The following is a 27,435-nucleotide window of genomic DNA, read 5'->3' as shown; positions in this document are numbered from 1 at the left end:
ATAAAGATACTTGATTCTTCAGGGCTCTTCAGGTTTACATTTCCTCTCCTTTTTAATTCACTGCCTTTACAACAGAGAGCTCATTTCAATCTCAAAGCCAACATCTGTGACAGGAGAGTGAGCTTTAAACTGCTGTAGTTAATCCTCCATCCAGGGGAGATGAGGAATGGGAGCTACTTTGAAAATGGAAAAGCACAGGAAGAAAGACAGTGAGCAAGCAAATGTTTTGGAAAAGTAAGTACAGCAAGCAGAAAACATTGCTTATGGATCTGAATGGCAAAGTCATTAAATGCAGCTGCAACAGAGGTTTGTACAGATAAAAGGTCATGTTCCTGTAGACAAATGGGAGGCTCACTGGCCTGAGACAGTGAACAGGTCTGTGAGGCAAACAGTAATTCTTCAGACCCCTGCATCTGATGTGTGAACATCTGTTTCAGAGATCACATAAATGGTGTGTCCCTTGTGAAAGAGTTCCCACACAGAAGCTGTGAGGTGATCACCTTTAAGAAATCAACACAGTTGTAAAGATTGTCGTTATTAACTCTTAAACTGATGTATTTAACAGACATGATACATGTCACTACGAGCAGCCTCAGCATTGTCTCCAGAGGACTCCCATGGCAGGGCAGCCAGTGCAGACTGCTGAATTCATCTTAAGGTTATTCAGATAGATGCATCAGGGACAGAGGGACCCCAGAACCTTCCACTCAAAACAATTTCTTCAGCAGCCGTCACAGTCAAGGATTATTACAGAGGCAATGAGACAAACCCCCCCACCCCTTTCTAATCTGGCCCTTTACAGAGTCAAGTGATGTGAGCAGTGAGTAATAGAGACATGGGATCAGGAAACAGGCAGAGCCAGCTGTTATCAAGTTTGGAAAGAGGTGCTTATCAGAGGTCAGAGCCCAGATAGTATCCTGGGACAAACAGCAAGGCACCAAATAAATAACCTGTGTGAGGTACAAAGCCAGCCCCTGCATGCTAACAGTCTTACCGGACGAAGCTGTGTTGGTGGGGAAATGTTGCTACTAGTATCAGATACCAGTATTTGACTGGCTGGTGTGGTTTGTTCCAAGATGGTGTCAAAGTGTGTTGCAGCAACATGTGAGCCAGGTTCACTTGTTTTTCAAAACAACCTGTGGTTTTTCCGGTGGTCGATGTTGGCGTGAGACGTTTGGAAGATGTTGGATTTTGGTTACTTAACAACACAACATAAACCAACAAAATATCAACACCAGCTTTTGTCAGTAATCTACATCAAACTGACGTTGGCATTAGACGTGGGCGTGGTGGCCGGCCAGCTGCCTGCCTGACTGGATGCTAGAATGACTCAGCATCAGAAAGTGACCAGACGCTCTGGGACCAGTTGGTTAACATGACTTCAGTAGAAGAAAAGAAGTGATAGAAGCAAAACTAGAGAGTCGCTCTCTACCACTGGAGACAGCTGTTGGTGAGTGAAGCAATAAAGATTGATGCTGTTAATGCTAACGTTAGCTATGTAGTGATAGAAAAACTTACAAATAGCTCCTTTAAACCAACTAGATTTGACCAAAGTGCATGGAGTTAGAGTCTACAGGTGCATGCTGGGATTGAGATGGCGCTCTATATGAACCATATGAAATGTAATATGAACAGCAGCAGCAGGGAGTGGCAGCAGAGCTTTCAGGAAGCAGCGTGGCAGCAAAAAAGTCATAGAAAGATGAGCACTCCTGTGCTCAGTTTTTAAATAGAATCAGAATCAGAATCAGAATCAGAATCAGAATCAGTTTTATTGCCAAGTATGTTTTCACATACAAGGAATTTTTTCTAGTGATTGGTGCAATTGATCAGCAACAGTGGGGCTCTCTAGCCTTGTTGATGAGGCTAATAGCAGATGGGAAGAAGCTATTTTTGTGGCGAGAGGTTTTGGTCCTGAAGGACCGCAGCCTCCTGCCAGAGGGGAGTGTCACAAAGAGTTTGTGTCCAGGGTGGGAGGAGTCAGCTACAATCTTCCCTGAACGCCTCAGAGTCCTTGAGGCGTACAGGTCCTGGAGGGACGGAAGATTGCAGCCAATCACCTTCTCTGCAGAGTGGATGATACGCTGCAGTCTGTTATTGTCCCTCTCCGTGGCAGCAGCGTACCAGATGGTGATGGAGGAGGTGAGGATGGACTCAATGATGGAGGTGTAGAAGTTCACCATCATAGTCCTTGGCAGGTTGAACTTCTTCAATTGCCTCAGGAAATACATCCTCTGCTGAGCTTTTTTGATGAGGGAGCTGATGTTTAGCTCCCATTTGAGATCCTGTGTGATGGTGGTTCCCAAGAAGCGGAAATGCTCCACGGTAGCACGGAGGTGCAGGTGTTGGTGTACAGGGAGAAGAGCAGAGGAGAAAGAACGCAGCCTTGTGGGGATCCGGTGCTGATGGTCTGGGAGTCAGACACGTGCTTTCCTAGCTTCACGTGCTGCCTCCTGTCAGATAGGAAGTCGGTGATCCACCTGCAGGTGGAGTCAGGCACGCTCAGCTGGGAGAGCTTGTCCTGCAGCAGAGCCGGGATGATGGTGTTGAAGGCAGAGCTGAAGTCCACAAACAGGATCCTGGCATAGGTCCCTGAGGAGTCCAGGTGCTGGAGGATGAAGTGGAGAGCCATGTTGACGGCGTCATCTACAGACCTGTTGGCTCTGTAGGCAAACTGCAGGGGGTCCAGGAGTGGGTCAGTGATGGATTTGAGGTGGGACAGGACAAGGCGCTCAAATGATTTCATGACCACAGAGGTCAGGGCAATGGGTCTATAGTCATTTAGACCTGTGGGCCTTGGTTTTTTGGGGACAGGGATGATGGTGGAGGATTTGAAGCAGGCTGGCACGTGGCAGGTCTCCAGTGAGGTGTTGAAGATGTCCGTGAACACTGGAGACAGCTGATCAGCACAGTGCTTCAGGGATGATGGAGAGACAGGAAAAAAATCCACTGGAGCTGTTTCTCTGATATTAATGAGCTCTTCTCTGGTGAAAGAGCTCCGGAAACCAAAGCAGAAAACTGGATTTACAAAGAAAATAAGGCAAAAAAATGCGCACCAAAACACCGAGGCAGCCATCCGCGGCGCCATGGCGACCATGATAGGTCAGTGGTTGTCACCATGTTTAACTGGTTCTTAATTCTACATAAATTTGCCAAGTCCATCATTTCTAAAGATTCTTCCTGGAATAAAAAATCTTATTTTCACAGACAAACAGCCAAACATATGCAAGTAATATCTCATGAGTTCACTTTCTGTTACTAGATTAAGTCTAGAAACAAATATTTGAATGATCTCATCCTTGTCAGATACATACCTGCACTGTTAAAACTGAGATGCTCAGATGCTCTGTCAAATGTAATATGTCTATTTCTTACCTCACATTTATTCACAAACAGATTTTGGTTGATATTCAGGAGAAATCTGATAACAGCTGTCAGGATTTTCCACTTTTGATAATTGGGAGCAGAGACCATGGACAGAGCAGCGAGTGGTTCGTTTGTCCTGCCAAGTGTAAGAACTGTTTCATGTTGACGTCCAAGTGAAGGAGAACAGTGAAGACAGAACAATAGCAAATCCTGTGTTGTAAAGTCAACTTGAAACAATTTCTCAAGTCAATTAATCTGTGGTCATGACCACAGCGAGGGAGGCGGCGACTGTGGAGCAGCTTCATCACAGGAGCTTCTGTTCATGTCAGAACAGTCTGAAGATTCCCTCATTATTGTTCTTTTGGTCATTGATTTTTTCTTTTTTCTTTTCTAATTTATAAACTATTGAGGCTGCAGTGGGATTTTTCATGATCCATCCAATTTCAGGAGGCTCAGATGCTCAGCACTGATTCCCATTATGTTTCAGTGGTATTTAGAAATGATGTAATTATTGCTGAGAAGTTAAACTCCTATGTCTCTTCAGTATCAGGTCCAGAACTCTGAATGCATTAGTCCAGGGCTGGTGCTGTTATTACGATAAAAGCTGACCTGACCTTCGCCGGCACTCGATGCTTCTGTTGTTGTTGCTGCTACTGAACAACTCACCTGTTAAATGATTGGCTGCTTGTGCCTCATAACACGCTCCATTATGAAGAACTTGAGGTTTTCAGGTCCTTGGTTTTAACAGTTGTACTGTTACTGTTGAACTGAGCTGAAACACAACACCGACATTTAACAGTGAGATCCTGTGCACAATGAATCTTGGGATATGTTAGGCCATGAAGGCTCTGCCCACTGGAAAAGAGGGTCACATTTGAATGAGCCTTCAAAATGGGACAGTCTAGTCACGCCACTGTGACGTAATCGGTCTTCAAATGCAGCCTCTGAAAGATGCAGAATTGGGAGTTTATGATTGGCTGTTTATGAGAGGAAACATGCTCTGGGTTTGTTCATGCAACCGTGAAACTATCAGACTTTCTATCAAACAGTTTTCATACTGTTACTGATGCAGTGTCAATCACCCGCACATATTATTATTGTTTCATCGCCCGGACCTGCATCAGACTTTATTGTTTTTCTGGTGAAGAGCTTTATGCATTGTGCATCCTTTAGGGCCACAGGAGGATAAGCCAGTACAAAATTCCCTCTTTTCCCTCTACACACTTACCTGTGTGTAATTTAAATGAAGCACTTATAACGCACATGTGCACCAAACAGGAGGAGAAACCACATGAGGCACGTAGGTAATTCTCATCCAGCGCTAATAGGCCATTAACTTCCTCCTCAGAGACGGTGACATGAGTGATGAGTTTCCTGCTGAGGATTGATTATGAAGCTCAAGCCTGCTACTGTTTCACTGTGCCTGTGACTGCAGGGACAAAGAGAAGGTGTGGCCAGTTAAAATCAAAATGCACATGAGTTTATATAAAACACATTTTATATATAGAGTGTCAGATTCACTCACTCACCACCTGAAGTGGCCTCACAGTGGAGAGACCTGAGGCCACCTGCCCACAGACCACAGTTAAAACCCCGTCCACCACAGCCTGAGGTTAAACACATCGTTATACACGGGCCCTTCAAACACAGCTCAGAAGTCACACTTCAGCTGGAAAATAGTCCTGCATCCACCTATATGAGTTTAATCTGCACAATTATATATAATCATATATGATGTAATGTTAGCGAACACTGGTGCTCAGTCACGAGCAGTGAGACGGTGCACGTTTAGTCGTTGTAGATACGTGTTGACATCAACATTTATTTAATGTATTTATTTAGCGTTTATTATTTCATGTTAATAGCCTTTGTGTGTCTGCGGTGGTTTTAGTTAGTCTTCACCTTTTTCATATTAACCCCCCCTCAATATGAAAGTCCATGTGTGCTGAAGTAATTGTATTAACAGTGGTGGAAAATAATGAAGTACATTTACTCTAAGTACTGTACAACTTTGAGGTACTTGTACTTGAGTATTTCCACTTCCACTCCACTTCAGAGGGAAATGTCCTGGGTTCACTTTTATCCCTTTAACGCAAAATCAAACAACTCATCAAAGAGACTTTACAAATCCAAACCTATACACACCCCCACCCCCTCAGCCGGGCCTCTGCCAATGTTTCCTCTCTTCCCAGTCTGATGCAGCCAAACACACTCCTCCTGGTTCATACAGTCATCTGGAAAATGTCACCTCCAGCAATCAATGAGCGGCAGGAACAGAGCAGCACTGACACTAACTGGTTGGAGAAGAATCAAGCACCGGGGCCCAAAGGAGTGAAGTTACACCTGATGCCAGAGCTCATCTGAAAGCACTGGAGCTGATCACATTAAAGCTCTCTCACTTCCTCCTGACCGACACAAACCGGCTGAAACAGAAAAACAACTGTTTATTAAAAAGAGAATTCAAATTTTTGACTTGTTTGAATTTGATTTGTTAGTTTGGCCCATATGCCACAGAGGGGGCGGAGTTTATAACCTGTACTGTCCATCATGACCTGGGTTGTCCATCTTTATATATATTCATTGATAGCATTAGCTAACTTTTGGGGGCCACATTACAAACATCAGGACCCTCGCGGTGCAGGAGCCGGTCTGGAAGCTAGCAGAGGTTCGGCTAAGGTTAGCTGCACTTCACTGTATCTAGGGAACATTACACCACAGCAGAGCAAACAAGGTCTTGAACAAAGACTTGTTCCCTGAGACGGTTACTGCATGTTTGATAAACACATTGTGAGTCTGTAACCTCAAAGCCTTTGCTCTCGTAAAGGTGAAAAATGCTGTTTGAACACAAGAAGAACAAACAGGACTGAAGAACAAAATAATGAATTTCAATGTTCCTCATACTGAAGTTAAGTAGACCTGCAGTACAGGAATGATGCCACTTGTTCATTTACATTGTACACATGGATCAGCTGGTGAGGACTTAAGCTTCACCCTCAGTCTTGTACAACCAGTCCTCCAACCCTCTGATTCCACCCAGAGCAGTGTCTCCTGAAATAACGCCCCTACACCAGCAGGCGTACTGGACCTTGGTTGTCATGGTTACAATACTAAACACACATACTGTACCTATAGCGGTGTACCTACCTTTGTCGCCACTAATGGTCACGTCTTGTTCAGGTTTAGGAAGAGATGGCGATCTGGGTTAAAATAAGGGCCTCTTCAACATTAGACGATCTTTGTTTCCCTTTGCTCCTGTCATCATTACTATGACCACTAGATGTCGCCTAGCAACAAAACCTAACTATGGTCATAATAACCTGCTGACAGACGACCTGGGGACTCGTTATTTACAGGACGACGGTCTCGTCTTGCAGCATGATGGGTATCAGAGCTCAGTGAAGGGTCTAATAAAGCTGTCAACCTCCTTCCACACATCAGATCTGTTCAGTCTGACTTCCTCTGGAAAATGATCCGGCAAAGTTCTAAATTAACACTTTTATCAAATGTCAGAAACTAGGAAAGTACAATCAATGAGTGAATCTTCAACATAAAACTAAAAAGCAGAGTAACAAACACAATCACCCAAACAAAGCCATCGCAGCCTGTGTTCATCTGTTTACTTTCTGTATCAGCTTGAATCCTCGTCTGTCTTTCTCTCACACCAACATCAACGACTCTTATTAAGATGACACAGTAATGATGATAAATACAACTCCTCATCTCGCCCGTGTTTCCCCGCGCCACACATTGAGCTCCACAATGACAGTATGAAGTTTGGTGCCATCCAGCTCTCACCAAACATTTCATTTACCTGTCGTCTACATGATCTCCATTAATCTTCCTCCACAACAGAGCAGCAGTGACGGGATTTTACAGCATCTGTGGCAGATATTACACCAGGCTGAGCTCGGTCAGGAGGCCACGTTCATATTTCACCTCGCTGGAAGTGACACTGGGGCCTAATGCAGGGAGAATACAATGAGGATCTGCTCTATCAAACACTGTCGTTACTCACACGCTACAGTGAGGGAGGGGTGGGGGGGCTGAGAAAGTGAAGAAGTATTCAGATGTTTCATTGCATCTTTTAAAACTGAGCAATAATAATTTTTAAGATAAGAAGTTGTAAGAAATACAACACATGAAAAACATGTCATCATTGATCAGTTAACCCTGTTACAGAAGAGCAGATGTTCATGTTTCTCATTTCAAAGCCACTGCAACACATCAAATACGAGTTTAAATCACTGGAGAATATCCTGACAGTTGGTGCGTTTCTGTAGATGCAAATACATCTACTACTGACTGACAGGCGGACTGCTGCGGTGTCAGCAGTCAGGTGAACGTTGCACCACATCATTGTGATGAAGAGGGAGCTGAGCATGAAGGCAAACCTCTCAGATTACGAGAGATCATGGATACAAGCAGCTGATACGAGTTTTCTTGGAGATACGGTGAGGAGATCTGACATCAGGGAGCTCGGAGTAGAGTCGCTGCTCCTTCCTGGTGAAAGGAGCCAGTTGAGGTGGTCCAGGCATCAGGTTGGTATCCTCTTGGGTGCCTTCCTGTGGGGGCTCTCTGTGCACATCCAATCAGGAGAAGACCCCGGAGTACACCCAGAACTTGAGGGATGACTTATCCCATCTGGCCTGGGAACGCCTCGGTATCCCAGGGGAGGGGCTCAAAAGCTTTTCTGCTTAGCCTGCTGCCACTGTGACTGGATCCCAGATACACCAAGGAGAGAAAGGCCATGCCTGCCTGGAAGCCTTGTTTCTATTGGCCATTGTCTATTGGTTGATTCCATCTGTACAGACGTAGTCTGCTGAATGAGTCGACACCACAGCCTTAAAGCAACAGTGAAGACGTCATCAGTGTGAATGTGAGACCTCATCCTCTGAGGTCTGGCATCTGGTTGGTTGGTTCTCCACAGAACCCACATTATCATTGGCTATCTGCAGTGTCAATCAGAGCATCAACATGATCTATACACTTCTGGGTGTTGTCCTCCTTGTTATTACACTGCTGAGCACGTTGCACCATTCAGAACCTGTGAAGACCAGTTTCACATGGTTCTGTTTGGATGTATCTCCACAGTGGTGGGTGGAGACTCTGACACTAGAGACCTGGGTCCACATCCAACAAAAACTCTGTGGTTTCAATTAGGGAGTTTTTTTTAAAGGCATTCAGTTCAGGATCAGTGTGACTGAGACTGTGAGGACAGAGGAGGGGGGCTCTGAAGCCGAGGACAACGACAGTGAACCACACCACAGATTCAGTCAGGAGCTCAGCTTCTGCTGTATCGAGTTTTAATTTAATCTGTAATTCTCCCGACTGTCTATAAACAGGATTAGTTACCTGAACCACCACATTTAACTCGTCTTAAAACTTAAACACAACATTAAAAATCACACTTTAGTTGCCGCGATCAGGTGTTAGAGCAAAACCATTAAAGTATAGTGAAACTCAGCAGTAAAGGTTTTGCAGATGCACATACTGATGCAGTTGACTCCAGACCTTCCTCTTGTACGTTTCACAGTCATGTTGATGAAACTGTTTTTTTGTTATGAACTCAAACATCTTCATCCCGTCAACTACAGACACATTCACCTTCCACTGTTACCCACAGTCCTCTCTGTTCACCCTCACCTCTTCATCATCCTGTTAAGGCTGTTCTTCTTGAGGCTCTGTGCTCTTGACCCCCATCTCTCCATCTGCCACTTTCTCTTTCTGGAAAAGTTAATAAGACGGCAAACGGGTCACCCCGGGGCTACAGCAGCCTGCCAAACAGCATCGGTCAGACAGACATGTACTGACACACGGGGAACAATTCAGTCTTTTAATTACCCCCCTCAAGCCTCTATCCAGCAGTCAGACATATGTAAGTGCAGAGGAGTGGAGACGGCATTGATGTATGAAGAGGATGTGGGGACTGTTCATCACCTTGCCCTTGGGGAGATCCATAAAGTAAGCTGCTGCTGTAATTAGGTGCATTGGAAAGGAGGTTATCAATACTTGGCTTCCACTGGAGAGCGTGCAGAGGAGCCGGCGTCTGCAGCTCCCTGTCTGAGAAAACTGCTTCAAGGTCGTTTTCCAAGGACAAAGTTTCCACTGCTGGAGGGGTCTGTCTGCTGGAGCGGAGCTACAAAAGAGGCTTATCAGCACTTCATGAGTGCTGCACAGCATCTGTATGTGTGTGTGGACTCAGTCCTTAACATCAGTGCAAAGTTCATCAGGATATAAATTAACTCCAGTGACTCCAGTGTCACTGACCTGTATCAGTGGTGACCAGTGAATATATTAGATTATATTTTATTGAAGTTACTTATTCTCATGTTGGATGTTGCAGAAGCACCAGAAGAAGAAACCCTGACAGTGGAGGTAGAGAAACCAACAAGCTCCGCCTCCGTCCCACAGCTCCAACCTGCACCGCTTCATCTCATGGGAGCTCACATTTCTACAGCGGCTCTCTGCCGAGTGTGAGGGGCCCGAGGGCCTGACTTTGACAGATGTCTTCCTGAGGGGGGCTGGGGAGTGACAGCGGGGGGTTAGAGGGGATTCAAACCAAAGCAGAGCAGGGGGCTTCACTGGTGTGTTGTTGCTTAAGGTACCAGTGAGAGGATGAAATATGAGGAGGAGGAGCTTAAAGGTTCATCAGACAACTCGACAATCATGAGGTTAGAACACACAGCTGTGTGACCCACCCACCACCATGTGAGTCCTTATATGTGTAGATAGGTGTAAAGCTGCCCTCACCCCTCCAGCTAAGGTCAGGCCACCTGGGCAAAAGCAGAGCTGTAGTGACACAGTTCAGTGCAGTGAAGAATGCACCGACCTGTACAATGAGGAAACAACACAACTGCTGCACAAGCACACGACACAACACAGGAGGGACCTCAGGTCAGGACTCAGCAGTCCACCCACTGAAGGACGAGGGACACATGTTGTCCAGAGAGGACAACATGTGTCCCTCATCCTCACTAAACAGAGGAGGTGGTCCTGAGATCAGTCCCCAACAGCCCAACACAATAACAACAACATCTACACAACAGCTCCGTCCCAGTTCAGGGGCCACAACCTGCAGAGGCTGCATCTGAAAACAGGCTGTCCATTTTAAAAGTTCCTTAAAATATGTCCTTCAAATTTACTAAAGTTTCCCAAGATTCATTACGTCCTGGTAATAAAAGCGAGAGTCTGAGGATAAACTGTTAATGTCAGTGTTGTGTTTCAGCTCAGTTCAACAGTAACGGTACAACTGTTAAAACCAAGGAACTGAAAACCTCAAGTTACTATTACATCTTATCAAGGTTGCTAGGCAACAGGGGCTGCACTTTGCGACTCAGGGCGGGAACAGCTGATGATGCAAAGTGAAAATCCTCCATAGACCAGACATCTCATTTTCAGTCGGGTAAAGTGTAAAATAGGTTTTTCCCTTTTAATGTCAGAGAGCGGGTCTCAACAATTAACCAAAAAGTCTCTGAACTAACATCGAGAATCCCTCGCCATCTTCATCCTGCTCATGTTGGTTCATTCTTTAAGACTTTCTCCGACGCTGCGTTCATGAACTGTCCTGTTAAATATCTCAGTCACGTCAAACTAACGTTAGTCCTTGTTCATTCAGAGAGAAGCTGGTGATGAGGACGACACCAGCTCATCCACACTACTCCACAGTTTGGGCTTTTCTTGTAAATTATCGTCCGTATGTTCATGAACATTTTGAATCTGAACTGAGAATGTTGACAAATGTGCTTGTTCTTCCAGCCACATCCAATCTCTAAGGCTCAGCCGCCGATTTACAATAAGAGTCAAACGTTTAGTCTCAGATGGTTTTTCAGGTTTTAGGAGGCTGTTTTCAAACTGTGCTGAGGTTTCAGAGCGAGACTCAGGTGTGAATGAGTTAATTTTGTTACAGCTGATTAAAAGAATTGATGAAATTCAGAAGCCTCATCTTGGGGCAAGTAGTTTAATGAGCAAATATAAATGTTGAATCCAACAGGCTCAGACAACAGGAAGTCATCTGGGGATAAATTCTCACTGTTGTCAGTTAATAAAGAGGTTGTGTGCTGCTCTACACATCAACCAGCAGGGATGAGGTGGGTCAGCTCCGCCTACTGTGAATGACCCACCATCACCCCCCCCCCCCCAGTCAGCCCCGAGGTACAGGAGTCCTTGTGATATCATGTGATGTACAGGAAGATAAATGGAACAAATGCAAAGACGATGCTATTTGACTTGAAATTGGCACCTGGCTGGGCAAAGCTCTGGAGGAGGAAGAGGCTTAATAATGCATGTGCCAATCACAGGCAGCAGTGAAATCATTACTGGCCACAGACACGGTAGAAGGCAAGGTCAAAAGCAGCTGGTTATTACCACAGCTGTATTATTTATAAGAGTGATTTTCACTTCAAGTGGCCTTTTCTGAGCCACAGCTGCTCCCCCAGACCTCCCACACAGCCGGAGGGGAGGTAATGGGCCAATCAGCACGGTCCTGCGGGGAGCCTGCCTGTCACGCTGGGAACCAACCAGAGAGCGAGTCAGGAGAGAATGCCATCCGCTCCTCAGATAACCCCTGTGGTAATGGAGGGAGGTGTCAATCACACAGGTCTGAGATGTGTGGAAAATTAAAGCAACAAACAGAAGAAGAATCTGCTCGTACCAGAGCAAACTGTGGCTCCGGCTGCGCTTGTCAGCATTTCTCTCCACAATGTGATCAGATGGAGAAGTTGCAGCCAAACTTCCTCTGACTGAATCCTCTGATTCTGTGCCAACGAGCGCAGCTTTTCCCAAGTCATCTCCGATGCAACATTCATCTTCCAGGCACATCACAAACACTTGTATGTGAAATCTCTGGGCTCCTGGCTGAGCAGCTCATCTAATGATAATTACTGCACTGGTATATATTTATCTCACTGTGAGCTGCTTTAGTTGTGAGGCATTTCTGCTGTTGGAGGGAGGGAAACCGTGTCTCAGCTGAGCCGAGGTCACGTTTCCAGACTTCAGAGAACAGGGAGTTTAACCTGTGGGACGACTTCAGACAGTAACTGTGCAGCAGATGTGATTAATTTAGAATCCAAGGGTTCGTTTGTCATCTGCAGGAACACAGGTCAAACTGGGTGTGAGATTCATAAACTGCTAAACAGATAAACACATATTATATTATTAATATTACAAAAGATAAAACAGTAACAAGTTTAAAATTATAATTTTATTTATCCACAACCCTGGAGAGATGTGGGCGATGTGGACAAATCACCAGATGAATATTTCTGGGTAGAATCAATGTCCCTTTAGTTGAACTCATGTGATCACATGATTAGCTCTGCCTCTGGTTCCCTGGATACAAAGTCTGTCACTCTAACTCACAAATCTCTGCATCCTGTTTCTGCTCTGATTTTATTGTGAAAATCCTGTCAGGAAATTGTGACTTGTGCTGAGTCAGCTGTTTCCTTTAGGTGACCTTTATCAGTTCTTTCTAATCAATATAATATTACTCAAAACAGTTGTTGAATATTTTTACTTCAGAATATTTTTGTCAGTGATTCTTTGAACAAATCACAGTGAAGTTGGGTGGGAATGGACCTCTATACAGTGTGTTTTGGGGGGGGGGGGTCTGCGTCCACACCAACACACCTGACCGTTCACCTACACTGAGCATGTGCGAGCCGGTGTAAACAGGAAGCAGGTTGTCTCCTCTCAGTTCCAGTAAATCCTCTGAAGGAGGAACAGCAGAGACAGTTGTAGAGTTCAAATCCAGAACTGAGCTGAACAACAGCTGCTGCAGAGACAACAAGGTCAGTAACACTTTCATTCATTCTCCATGTTGTTTCACCACTGGTAGTCCAGGCTGATAAGAGCCAATCAGGAGCCACTGTGGGCGTCTACATCATTGTTTCCAAAGGTCTCTGTTTGTGTCCGTCCAGACTACAACACAACCTGGAGGTTTAGACTAAAACGGGTCCAGCAGCGTTTCTGAAAGTCTCTGTTTGAGGGGCTGAAGACTCTGGAGGAGAGTGGACGGAGGAGGAAACAGAGAAGAAGAGACGAGTTTAAAACTAAACGCAGAAGAAGAGATAAGTTGGTGTCAGTGTGGGTGGAGCCTGAGAGAAGTTCTCCTGACTGTAAATCTTTTATCATATGGGACATAAAAAATTTCAAAATACATCCACCACAATCTGAAACATACAGGAAACAGCTGATAAGGGGTCAGATGCCCTTTCAAAGTACAACATGTATAATACACACCGTATTCCTCATTTGACAAACTGCCTCATTCATTCAGAAAAAGTAAATGAGCAGGAAGAATTAGTGATGAAGAGGAGCTGAGTTCAGTTTCAGTGCATTAAACAGTAAAAACTCTACAAACAGGAAGCAGAGCTGATTTCACTGTTGGCTCTTGTTTTGTCACTGAGTCATTGTCCCCATGTTTTTGAGATCAGTCTTATTGGGCCTCATTTACCAATATATCTTCAGATATTCAATGATTCCAGGTTATTTTTACCTCCAGACCCCCCCACCACCTCTCAGCGCCGAGCTGGTCCGGAGTGACTCCCTGGTCCCTGTATCTGTCTTTAAAGCTGATTGTCTGTCTCCTCCTCTCTGCTGCTGTGTCTTTGTAAAGTCCTCTGTTTGGGGGGAGAGGGCTGCGCTGCTGAAGCTTGGATAAGGCCTTCAGATAAGGAGGGGGCGGAGATAACCATCCTGCCGCCCGTGTCACTCTGCAGCATCAGCTATCTGAACCCTTATCGGACCACACAGCCTCCTCCTTCAATCTCCGTCCTTCTGTTCAGCTGTGAGGCTCCTTTTCTCTTTCGCCTTTCCTCCCACTCCCGTTTGACCCTCTCATTCTGTCCTGCCCCTGCGCCTTTCTCTTCCATCATCCAATCATCACAATGTCAGTGTAGATCCGTATCGACTTATCAGAGGGCCAAAATGGCTGAAGGGGAAATGAGGCTAATTAAATTGATAGGCAAAATAAATGTTGGTGTGTGTGGCTGTTTGTCCTTCAGTGTGTGTTTGTATCAGCGGCGTGGAGCATCACCACTGCACCGTACCCACTCCACTCCACTGGTCATCCACTAGTCACAGCTGTGGACAGAACCTGGTTCTGTCTGACCTCCACCGAGAAGACGGTGGCATGGAAATAATACTGACTGCTAATTGGTCAGTGGGAAACGTCACTGCCGGGTCATCACTGTGCCAGACGGGATGTGATGGGACGCCGCCATTTTTAACCAGCTGACTGTACACTGCTCATCTCTGTCAGTCACTGTTGGTACCTGCAGAACCTCAGGTGGTCGGAGACGAGGAGCCGACGCACAGATACACAGATACACAGGAAGCAGCTCAGAGGAGGCTACTGACCCAGAACATGTAGAAGTGTGGGGTGTTTCAAGTCCACACACACACACTCACACACACACACACACTCACAGATAGATAGTAGCCGCAGAATGAACTCACCTCTATGTCGGTTGGTGGTTTTGTCAAACATTAGCATGGCGTCCTCCACCTGGAAGAAGCAGGGAGACATGTTAGAGGTGAGGAGACAGGCTGCACATGATGTCATCACCAGCTGATGGAGGAGACGCAGGAGACGCCACAGTCCCACGACCACGACTCCTAAACATTCAGATTATATCAACACTGTTGCATTGGATGAAGACTGAGAGGAAGACTGCAGTGGTGTATGACATCACAATGACATCACATGTGAAGGGAGACAGTGGACTAACAGTGGGAGATCAAACACTGACGGCTGTTACAGTTAAAACTGTGATTTGACAGGACCGTCTCAGGACCGTCTCACAGTTAACGCCTCAGGACCGTCTCAGGACCGTCTCTGACTCTGAACCACGCAGCTGCTGTGGTTCAGAGTCACGGTCCAGCCTTCGTCTCACCTCCTAACAGACACTGATTAACTGCGGGATCTGATGAATACCTGAAAACATCTGGAGGAAAATTACCTGGAAAATAGTCTGGCATCAGCTTTTATGAATGAAACCTGTGTGATCTCTGTCAGACCTGGCAGCTCTGACATGCAGCCACAGCTGTGCTTCCACATGTGAGAATTACCTTCAGAGGAGTCACTGACCTGAGAACGTCACCGTTCACACTCACAGTCGGACGGAGGAGGGAAAGAACGAGAGAGTTTACCTCCAGATTCAGGTCTGGTTGACAAGGAACACACATACACACACACACGCACGCACACAGGCACACAGGCACCATCTGAGGACGAATTTTCTTGTTTCAATATACAACATTTTTATTCCACCAACGTACAAACGTGATGCACAGATGGGACTAATACTGTGGCAAAGTGACCCACGATTCTTTATCCTAACGAACATGGTCGGGAGCAGGCTGCAGGCTGCAGGGCAGTGATGGGCGGCTTCTGGATAAATAATTAATTCAAAAGTTAAATTAATTTTAAATCAACTCCTCTGAAGCGTCACAGGAGCCAAATATCACAATGTCTTCAGAGGGTTTTTACTCCTCAGAGGTTTGAGCTACAGTGTGTTTGTCTGTGTGAGTCATTTACTTCCATCAGCAAGCTCATGTGTAGAGTTGGAACAGATTCACATGGTCTCAGCTTTTGTCTGGTGCATCGCTTCGTTCCCTCTGAGTGTGTCTGAAACAGTGCAGGGTGGATATATGTGACATAAACCTAAGTCTACACGAGGCACTGAAACAGAGGCTGTCCACCTCTGACAGACAGAATGTGGAGGACACAGATGTACTGAGGCTCTGCAGGCTCGGGTCAGTGTGACTGATGCCAAACGTCCTGTGTGAGACAAAAGGCGGAAGAAGAGAGCTTCCCGACTCGGAGCTGGGACTGAAAATGTGGACGATGCTCTGCTCTAAATAAAAGCCTCGACACGCAGCGAGAGACGACTTGTTGACAGGACAGAGACACACATTGACTCTGCCTTTTTTTGTCGTTGTCATTTCACAGATGTTTTATCACGGTCGATATTCAAAAGGCTCAAATTTCACGGGTGGCCTGAGAGGCAGCGGTGTCAGCTCATCAGGCGTTTTCTCACTCGTCACGGTGCCAAAATGAAAATAAAATAAGTGAATATAGTGATGGAGACAGAGAGTTCACCTCTCTGACACACAGCAGGTTCTCCTGGGTAACCCTGCGTCCACTGCCACTACCAGGGGTTATTAGCCAGTATCTGTACATATGAAATGAAGAGATAAGAGCGCAGCAGATAAGGAGAAACTGACTGAGCCTTTGACAAACGGCCTATCTACACTTTCCATGCCTCTGCTTTCCTTCCCTCCTCTGAAGAGCTGCACAGAAAAATCTCACCTTTATTTCTACTGTGCTGATAATAGTTTAATAGTCTTTTAAACAGGTCCTGTATCAACTACTGAGGACGTCTAACCACAATCTCACACACTCCATAAAATCTATTATATCTGGTGTTTTCACACTCGAACACTAATGGATGAATATGACACGACGATTCATTAGATGAGGTTTGAGCCACACAGCCTTCCTCACAATTAACTCATGTTAACAACCACTGAAGACGTGACACTGAAGATCAACCAGAAACAGTCTTTAAACCACAATAAGGGAGGAAACCTAGAGCAATGCTCCAAAATAAAAGCACGCAAATAATGAAATCTCAACATTTCAACCAACTACAGACCAGCGTTATGGCAAAATGACAGGTGATCATCATGTGAACACGGTAATTCTCAAACCTTCTCCTGTTGTAACGTCTGTCAGAGCACAGACACAGTAACACACCTGTCACCTGTCCAGCACACTGCTGTTAAACCACGTCACTCTGAGCTCAGGGATGAAAGAGTGAGCTGCAGCCCTGAAATACGTTTTAAAAACACACAATCACTGACTGACAGAGTCAGTCGCCTCTTAAAGCGGGTTCACCCCCGTTTAAAAAACCTGCTTGTACTCTGCTACTAAAAAAAGTATAAGTGGAATATTACAAATAGTTGTTAAATCCAGATTGTTTTTCATCTGTACTTTTATATGAGTCAGAGACATAAACTGCTCCTGGTTTTAACAAGAAGGACTCAGGATCAAAGTCCATGATACAGTGAACATTAAACACGTTGGATGTTCAGGTTCGACACAGTGATGGTGAAGAGACTGATCTGTCTCCATAGTAACAAAGTTCTGCCTATCAACAAACAACAGTGAGGTCCATGTGATGGAGGCCACTGTACAGGATGAACTGACTGGAGTCAGACACCAGAGCTCCCACCATTACCCATCACTCCTCTAACCATGACCTCAAACATTAACCAGGTTGCCATAGTTACCTGAACGTAACTACAGAGGTGTCACACCTGGAAACACCCGGGCTGTGCCTGTGATGCTCAGTGTGAAGACTGGTTGTTCTGTCTCTCACGTCTCGTCCTGTCTTGTCTAAACCTTGGAAGCCTCTCTCCGCACTGCTCTCTAAATCTAAAATCATGGAATTGGTCAACTGTTCTCTCAACTCAATTGACAGGATCTTCTCGACGAGAAGCCCGGGTTCGGGGGAACCTGTCTGCCCTGGCGGAACATACGCCGCTGGCTACATGAGGGACTCCTAGGAGCAGTGGAGGGTCGTGTGCCTGGCGATTCTTTCCGTTGAGGACATAGAAGATCTTTACATATTCGGAACTGTGATATCAGGCTTTCTGCTGATTGGATTAGGCATTGCCCTGGTGTATCGGAAAATTCGGAAGACGGTGACAGCAGTCCAAATCCCCACACTGCCCGATATAGTTGATGGAGTGAGTAAAGCTGTAAGCACTCAGACTCTGATTGTGAACCGCAACTTGGGAACCACCTTGGAAGGAGCTGTTAACGCTCAGACTGTGGTCATAAATCGCAACATGGGTCACATCTTTTTTCTCCTCTCCTCTCCACTTGTTTTTCCCCATTCCCCCCCCCTTCCCCTTTTTAATGGCGCCGCAGATGGCTGCCTCTGTGTTTTGGTGCGCTCTGCACCAATCACCAAAAAAAATTCCTTGTACGTGAAAACATACTTGGCAATAAACCTGATTCTGATTCTGATCCTGATCTGGATCCTCATCCCAGACTCCTCAGGTCCTCTGTTCGTTGTAAAGTTATTCTGTGAACCACTGATCAGTCATGGTGCCTGTACACACTACTTCACTGTTACACTTTCAGTACATGACTACAGTTTAATCTTTATTCTGTATTCTATGACCCTCACACTGAGCAGACAGACGGATCAGAGACAGTTTTCCAGCTTTGTGGACGCTAACGTCCTGCAGGTGATTGAGGCTGCTGCTTCCTCCTCGGACTCCTGCGTCTTCGTGGAGGACCAGTGGCACCTGCCTCAGTGGCAACTCAGAAGATTTTTTTCTTGGAAGAAAGAAACATTTTTTAAATGATGCCCCCAAAAATATTTTTCACTTGCCTCTCAGGGGTTGCTTTCACAGATGATTTTTTTTTGGTTTTAAATCTGTGAAAACAACCCCCAAGAGGTAAATGCAAAAAAAAAGGGCCTATGCCTCTCGGGGGTTGTTTATACGAATGAAAATAAAACCACTGGCCTCTCAGGGCCTCCGTAGGCACAGTTGTGGGGTGGTTGGTATTTTTTCATCACAGTAGAGTGATGGCAAGACAGTTACTGTCCCAACAGCAGATCCTGCTCTGATGAGTCACTCAGGAAAATAAAAGCTAAACATACAAATATACAATTATGTCATATTTTGTCAGACAGCAGAGTCACTGTCATTAGTAACTGTCATGGGCTGCATCAGCTGGACTATCAGTAAAGGCCGGTAAAGACACACGTTCAACGTCATATCACGACTGTTGGAAAAACAACAGTGATCTGACACCTCTGTGGTTTAGAGAACGTTTCTAATCCTAAAACCAGTTGGTTAAACTGAGTTAATTCTTCACCTCAGAAACTCCACACAGTCTTACAGACCTCTTACTGACCGACTGTTTCAACACAGTGGACACAAATGTAAAGTTCAAACTTTCTCATCCAGGTTTATTTAAAGCTCATGTCCATGTGTTTGTGATTATAAAGCAGGTCTAGGTTCTATATTAATACTGTGAAAGTATCAAAGCCTCAGTCCACAGAGAAATGCACACAGCCTGTATTCAGAAACTGAGCCTTAAAACCAGCCGTCAGGACTTCTGGAACTTTGTGATGTCACAACAAAGCAGTGCCCACCTGGACCCACCTGGAGCAAGCCAATCAGAAGAGAGGCTCAGATCCTCTCTTCTGATTGGCTGACTGACCTGTTGTTACTAGAGCTCCAGAGAGAAGCCTGAGAGAGGAGATGTAAAACTACACTGAGATGGTTTTTGGTTCTTTAACCTCAGATTTATCCTCTGATGAGATCAACACTTCGGAGTTACAATATGGAGCTTTAACTCACTCACTCAGGACAGACTCAGTGTCTCCTCTTCTCTTGCACAGTGTTGGTGCTGCAGAGGAACCAGCAAACATACAGGCTGCATCAGGGATGGATTTTAAAACCCACAGATGAATGAGTGTTTATTTTTATGACCACTGACAGCATGAGTCTAAACAAGCCTGTGAATGTGTCTTCATTATGAGATATGATTCAGTGCCAACAGTCCAACTGTGCCAGAGCATAATCATGTGTTAGTTTGTAGAAGCCTCTTCTGTATCTGCTCATGGGCTGTATGTTCTTTTTTTTATATAATGAATGAAACTGATGATAAAAAATCTGAAAAAAGTATTTTGACAGAACCTGGTAAAACTAAAATACTCTGAAGCCTCAGACTGAGTCTAACCCGGGTCTAATCTAGGTCTAATCTGGGTTTTATCTAGGTCTAATCTGGGTCTAACCTGGTTCTAATCCACGTCTAACCTGGGCTAATATGACTCTAATCTGAGTCTAACCCAGGTCTAACCTGACTCTAATCTGAGTCTAAACCAGGTCTAACCTGGGTTAATCTGACTCTAATCTGAGTCTAACCCAGGTCTAACCTGGGTCTAATCTGGTTCTAATCTGGGTCTAATATAGGTCTCACCTGGGTCTAACATGGGTCTAATCTGGGCCTAACCTGGGTCTAACCTGGTAATAATCTAGGTCTAAACTGGGTCTAATCTAGGTCTAATCTGGGTCTAACCTGGTTATAATCAGGGTCTAACCTGGTTCTAACCCAGGTCTAACCGGGTGTCCTGAGGCCTCTGGCCCCTGGTCTGTGCAGAATGAAGCACAGTCCTCCTGTGCTGAGTGCAGAGAGGACGGAGACAGTGAACAGTGGCAGGTGTTTCCTGGAGTTCAGCTGATTACCTGTCTCTGTCCACCTGCCACACACACCACAATTATCTTTCTCATGCATATCAGAGCAGAGTTTATAGAGGCTGAGGAAGTCATCGCTGCTAATACATCACATGCATCTTCTCATGGCTTTGACTTTTTATTATTCACACACACACACACACACACACACACACACACACACACACACACACACACACACACAGAGGTCCATTTGGAAATCAGCTGTTCTTGGCTCTTGTGTCATCTCTGTGCTGTATAATGGATGTTTGGAAGGAGCACCTGAGCTCCTCTTCCTCTTCCTCTTCCTCCTCCTCCTCCTCCCTGACAGACTTTCTGTCTCTGTCTCTTCAGCCTGATTCTCTCTGGTGAATATCAGGGGCTCACAGTGAAATATCAGGTTCATTATTATATTTTCTGAGACAGAACCTGTCGTGTGCCTCTGGAGCTGAAGCAGCTCAGTGATATATTCATTGATATATTAAATAAATTCTGCAGCAGATCAGTAAGAATGTGATTGAACACATTAGATCAGTAGAATTATTGGTTCACTGAGGGATGACACACAGTACAGCTGCTGTAACCCAGCTGACCTCTGACCTCTGCCTCTGCTCAGGCAGCTCTCAGCGACGCTCCTCCAGGTGCCTGCTTTTAATGAACCAAGTTTTTACAGATCTGCATTTTCTTATTTTGCACCTTGGACATGAAATAATCTGCAGAAAGATCTGAAATCAGATAAATTTATAAACAATGTGGTAAATGAGACATGTACTTGTTTTTCTTGACCGGCCATTAAGTTCAAATTTCTGTCATGTCGTATATTTTATGGTTCATGCCATATTTTATGATGTGGTGAGTTTGTCTGGCTGCTGAGTGTTTTCTGCCACATTACTGACTGATCAAAACCATTTTCTTGAGTAAATAGTTGTGTAAAGTTGTAGTTCGTTATAGTTGTTTAATGTATTAAAAGACCTGTAAATAATTGTATTATTTTAGAGCAAGTTTTTAATTTTGGTGGTCCAGAGGCTCCCCAGCAGGAGAGGCAAACCAGACAAACGTTAGGGACCACCAAGGGTAAAAGAGGCCCCTGATGGCCAGGTCTCTCTTATAAAAGAGATTTTTTATTTCTCAGTGGGAGTTTCTGGTAAAATAAAGAAAAAAAACAAAACCTCCACAGTGGGAAGTGGATGAAGGTTAAACTGTATTAGTTTGTCTGTAGCTAATTAAGACTGCCCACACCAGTTATTCAAATTCAATTCAATTCAATTCCATTTTATTTATATAGTGCCAAATCATAATATACATTATCTCGAGGCTCTTCAAATGCTTCTTGTGGTCTCAAAAATAAAGACTTTTGTGTCTGAGAACCAGACACAAAGTCCTGACGGCTGGTTTTAAGGCTCAGTGTCTGAATACAGGCTGTGTGCATTTCTCTGTGGACTGAGGCTTTGATACTTTCACAGTATTAATATAGAACCTAGACCTACTTTATAATCACAAACACATGGACATCTACCTTTAGACTGTGTGGACCTTTAACTGACAGAGCAGCTGGATAGTAAAGAGGTAAAACTACCACTTTGAACTGTTCACTGTGCTCAGGTGACACAGTTTGAAGTGACCTCAGAACACACCTGTGAACTACTTCTGAAAACACACATCCACCTAAAATCCAGTCCAGCAACATGTTATCACAGTTTGTAGGAAATAGCCTCTAAAATCATTATGACATTATATAAAACTGTAAATGCTCAGCCATGAAATCCTCAGGTCATTTTCCCAGACACATACAGTACATGCTGTATTTACCTGAGCAGGTGGGATTATCCCTTCAACTCATTTCATGTCACATGTCCCATTTGTGGCACAATGACCAAAATGCATCAGTGCAGCTCAGCATCCTCGTCCTCTTCCATCCAGCAGCACTATTGCCTCCATATCTCTGCTCTTCCACTGGCCCAGTGCACCTCTGCGATGCCACCCCCCTCCTCCTCCTCCTCACCCTCCTCCTCCTCACCACCCCACCCCCCCACCCCCATCATTTCATCTCTTTCTCCAGTTCCTATCTCGCTGCCTCTTTCTCTCCCTGACAGTCCCGTGCCGTCATGCGCTCCTCTCTCTGGACTGTGCCAGATAAGCAGGTAATTCATCATAGCAGTGAAGGGAACACACACACACACACACACACACACACACACACACACACACACACACACACACAGGGTGGCTCTTATCAGTGCTTCACAAGGACTGGGCTGAGCTCACGCCGGGTCTCTGTCTGAAAGTGACCCGCAGCCTTCGAGCACCAAATTACCATGACAACATTCAAATTATCCTCGCCGAATGACAAGAGACAAATTAATATATTTCCCATCATCCCTCCGTGCCCGCACTCACAGCCCTCAATTTGTGCTTCTATTATTGGGAGGGGAGAAAGAATGGTTTAACCGAGCCCAGGGTGTGTGAGGAAGGCCTTTATAAATGCAAATTACCCCAGCCGCCTTTCTCCACTGAGAACAATGCTGAAAAATAGCAGGTTGGCCTGTTAAAAGTGATACCACTTCCACTTCATTCTCCTCTTTCTGCCGCCTCTTTTTTATTTACAACGCACAGAAAAGCCTGGGAACAGCAAATTCAATTCAGGCAGCACAATAAAACACAATCATGCGGAAATGTGGCATATTTCAGCTGACAGATTCATAAAAGTGTCGCTGGCATAATTGAGTCAAGAATGAAGAGGAAATGATGATGAAGATGGTGATGATGATTACAGCCGGGTAGCGCTGTCAAGAGGAGCGATTGTGTGGGAAGAGAGGAAGCTGTTATTCCTCCGCCCGCCGTGTAGAGTAATATAAAGCCTCAGCAGATGCACGATGTTCAACAGTTTTACAATTTAAAACTGGTTTTCAGCAGAGACGAGTCAGTTCTGCATCTGCAGAGGAAAACAATCACACACTCGAAGTTCTCCGCTCGTCTCCTGGTTACACAACACGAGCTTCATCACAACTACACATCTCTGAGCTGAGAACTGCAGCTGCACACAGACACACACACAGACACACACAGTAACACACAGACAAACACAGACACACAGTAACACACAGACACACACAGACACACACAATAACACACAGACAGACACACAGACACACACTCAGTGTAAATATATAGTTCAGGTGTGGACACTAACATTATACAGAGAAACAAATCTGTGCAGATTATTAATCACATGTGTAAAGTTATAATCTGTGACTCATTAAATCAACCAGACCTCTGTTCTCCATCATCACTAATGTTTGCATCAGCTCTCAAACACAGGAATCTGTGACTTTGATCATGGTAATGCTCCAGCTCATTGGTCGCCTGTCAGTGATGTCATATCCTGTCTGCTCAGGTGTCAGTGTTGTTTGTCTGACAGAAGCTCAGACATAAAGTCTACGGTTGAAGCAGATGAAGGATCTTAGTGGTCGGACGTCTGGAGGTGGCAACTCCTGTTTCAGGAGAGACTCCATTCCATCAGGACGACCTGTGTTCCAGACACAGTCCCGACCCTCTGAGTCCTGATGACTCTGGGCCTCAAATGAAGCTGATGAAATCTGAATGAACCTCAGGCGTCTGGTCTGAGGACTCAACCTGAGCTGACAGGAGTCACACCGCAGAGAAACACCTGTATAATCCAGCACCGCAACACGGCACAGGTGTAGCTCCACATGGTGTCTCAGCAGGTGTAGTCACAACTGTAACACTGATAGAATGAACCTAAACTGAGCTGCTCCACAGTTACAGAACAGTTACAGTGTGAACACCTCCCTCACATTCAAGACTAAAACCGTGGTGTGAACAGTAAAATGACGGTTACAGACAACGGTGACACGGTCACTGCACTGATCAACGCGTCACCTTCAGTGGTCGCCGGGGCTTCGTCGTATCAGCTGACATCAGTGACGTGTCATCAGGCCTGTCGATCTGTCGCTGTGTCAAAGATGGTTTGTGAGGGAAGAAGCTCCACTCTGTAGTGTTTCTTTGGTTCATACAAACAGAGTGAGACGTCTTCTTTCCCTTCACATCACTGAAGGTGGTGGAGGCTCCACCTCACTTCTCCTAAACTAAACTAAACTAAACTAAACTTTCTTTCATATCATGTTAATAATCTAAGCTTATAAACTACTGTTCTGAACCATGACCTTCAGTATTTGTTTGGTATCAACATCATGATGATGTCATAATTACATCATTATTAAATAAAGACATTTTATGGTAGAATATTTGATCAATTTCACTGCATCCCTAACACACAGACTGACAGCAGCTTTAAAGTATGAGTGTTAGCAGTGGAGCTATTATAAATATAAATATATATAAATATAAATATATGTCATGATCAGCCGCTGTGCACGGTGACTGCGTCTCTAAAGCATCATGGTGCTGGACTGAACTAAGCCCAGCTAACTCTGCTGTGACTGTTAGACATGAGATAAAAGCTGGTATTTAAATGATGATGGTGACAGACTCAGGACTGAGGAGGTTCATCACCTTCACCCAGCAACATGCAGACACACTGTACACAGACTGATGATGATGATGATGATGATGTCTGTCCTCATCATCCAGGGAAAATGAGCCACTACATATGTTGAGTCACGCAGCAGGAGATGGAGGCTAATAAACAGGACACAGCTGATCGAGTCCCTGATCAGGTGTTGTACCTGTGAGATTCTACACAGGTAAACAACACACACACCACCTCACGGATGTAATGTGTCCATCAATCAATTAACAAGCAGCCTGACACATTACAGTCAACTTATCATGAGTGCTGCATTAAACAGTGACAGACTCTGTAGTCTGGACGGACACAAACAGAGACCTTTGGAAACGATGATGTAGACGCCCACGGTGGCTCTTATCAGCCTGGACTACCAGTGGTGAAACAACATGGAGAATGAATGAAAGTGTTACTGACCTTGTTGTCTCTGCAGCAGCTGTTGTTCAGCTCAGTTCTGGATTTGAACTCTACAACTGTCTCTGCTGTTCCTCCTTCAGAGGATTTACTGGAACTAAGCAACTGAGAGGAGACAACCTGCTTCCTGTTTACACCTGCTCGCACATGCTCAGTGTGGGTCAACAGTCATGTGATGTGTATTCAGGTGTGTTGGTGTGGACAGAGAGGACACCATCATTCAACATGGGAGGACTACCACTGAGAGAGAGGAGGCCTGTGGGCCTGCAGCTGCTGCGCACACACACAGACACACGCACACAGACACACACGCAGACACACGCACAAACTGCAGTGAAGCATTAGGAGACAAACGGAGCTCCAGCTTCGAACAGAAACATCAGCTCTTCATCTTGAGACAGAGCAGTGAAGCAGGATGACGACAAACATCAGTCTGAGTGTGTCCTTGCTGCTCTGCTCTACAACTGAGGCGCACGAGGATCCACATGAACACACATAAACCTGGAGCCCCTGATTGTGAATGAGCGCAGTGCAGCCGGCGGGTAAATGACTCTATAAAATGATTCATTGAGAGCAGAGCACTGATGTCATTACAGGGCTCATAAGGAGATGTGCCTGCAGCAAACACACACATCATCCTTAAAACTCCAGTCCACCTTATAAATGGCTCCTGTGGGAGCAGCTCTCTGCAAACACACTGGACACGTCCAGGTTACTGATATTTCATGAATAAATGAAGACATTGATTTTTCTGACCCATTAAAGACTTTGTTCAGCAAAAACCATTCTGTGATGGTTCTACATAAGGAGCAGGTGATGTGGGGGCTGGATGTCTGCTGCCTCTCTCCTGAAACACGACATCGAGCCATCAATCACAGCTGATTCCTGCTGCTACTGAGGCCGTTAAACGCAGCCGCGCTCTGCTTCCCCGGATCTTAATTGGGAACGTGATTGGAGGTCACGGTGGTGCAGAACACTGGGAAACACTGAAGCCTCAAAGCTCTGCTAATTACCCCTACAGGCGGAAATGTTCATTACACAGTAACGTTGGCTCAAGTGAACAGCACACTGGTGGTGTAACTTCACAGGGCGGCTGATGATGTTTGTGCTCGGCAACCGGGGTGGGGGTGGGGGGTGGGGGGGGACTTCCTGTTTCCACCTGAGCCGATGTGTTGTTCACACACAGTTGAAACTCTTTGTGTTTCCAAAGCAAACACTGGTCTTCAGACACATGAAGTATCATTTCATCCTGTGAAAATAACCAGTGTGATCAGTCCGGAGCTGCACCCACTGACCAGCAGCTCGCAGCAGGTCAGGTCCACACGTTTCTCTAAGAGCCTCGTCCTCATTTTCTGTCGTATGAATAATGTTGCACTGTCAGATGCTCACATTAAACCATACAGAGCAAACAGTGAACAGGCCACAGGCTCACCTGCTGTTTTGGCTCAGAGGCCAGGTGAGGTGGAGAATAAATCAGGTGTAGTGATTAATAAACCTGCTCTCAGCCAATCACAGTGACGAGATGACGAGAGGTCAACAGATGAAGAAGATCCCACTGTCACAGAGGCAGAAGGTCACAGCAGCAGTGACAGGTGCGAGCTGCAGGTGAAGGTGAGCTCTGTGTGTCTGAGGTGTTGGTTCCTGGTTGTGGAAATATCAGGCAGATACTTTGACTTGTGTTAGCAGGTATCAGTGTCTGTGCTTGTTAAGTAGCTAATTAGCCAGCAAATGAATTAGCCTTGGGTTAACCTTTGAGCCAGAGGCCCAGCTGTGCTAACGATGCTAACAGGCGCGTGTGTTTGCCACAGTTATTAAACTATCATGTATCAAAGTCTCGGCTCCACACATGCCCC

The 27,435-nt window shown here is 45.4% G+C and overlaps 1 protein-coding gene and 1 long non-coding RNA gene across 17 annotated transcripts in view; both read right to left on the bottom strand.

The window, feature by feature from the left end:
• Nucleotides 1-27,435, bottom strand: part of LOC139614492 (uncharacterized) — a 157,359-nt gene that overhangs the window by 54,998 nt on the left and 74,926 nt on the right. The gene's annotated exons all lie outside the window — the stretch shown is intronic.
• LOC139614486 (RNA-binding protein Musashi homolog 2-like) overlaps nucleotides 1-27,435 on the bottom strand; it is a 131,663-nt gene that overhangs the window by 54,998 nt on the left and 49,230 nt on the right. For all 16 annotated transcript variants that reach the window (XR_011687054.1, XM_071471801.1, XM_071471809.1 and 13 more), the window contains one exon: nucleotides 14,818-14,866. Coding sequence is in view for 15 of the 16 variants with exons in the window: in XM_071471801.1 (XP_071327902.1) it covers nucleotides 14,818-14,866 (49 nt within the window). In the remaining variant the exon portion in view is untranslated. The remainder of the gene's footprint in view (nucleotides 1-14,817; nucleotides 14,867-27,435) is intronic.

This window comes from Trachinotus anak, unplaced genomic scaffold, assembly GCF_046630095.1.
Source record: "Trachinotus anak isolate AG129_WGS33_773 ecotype Australia unplaced genomic scaffold, CSIRO_AGI_Tana_v1 ptg000034l, whole genome shotgun sequence".
NCBI classification, from domain to species: domain Eukaryota; kingdom Metazoa; phylum Chordata; class Actinopteri; order Carangiformes; family Carangidae; genus Trachinotus; species Trachinotus anak.
Note: the sequence above shows the minus strand (reverse complement) of the source record. Positions and strands in the feature narration are given on the sequence as shown.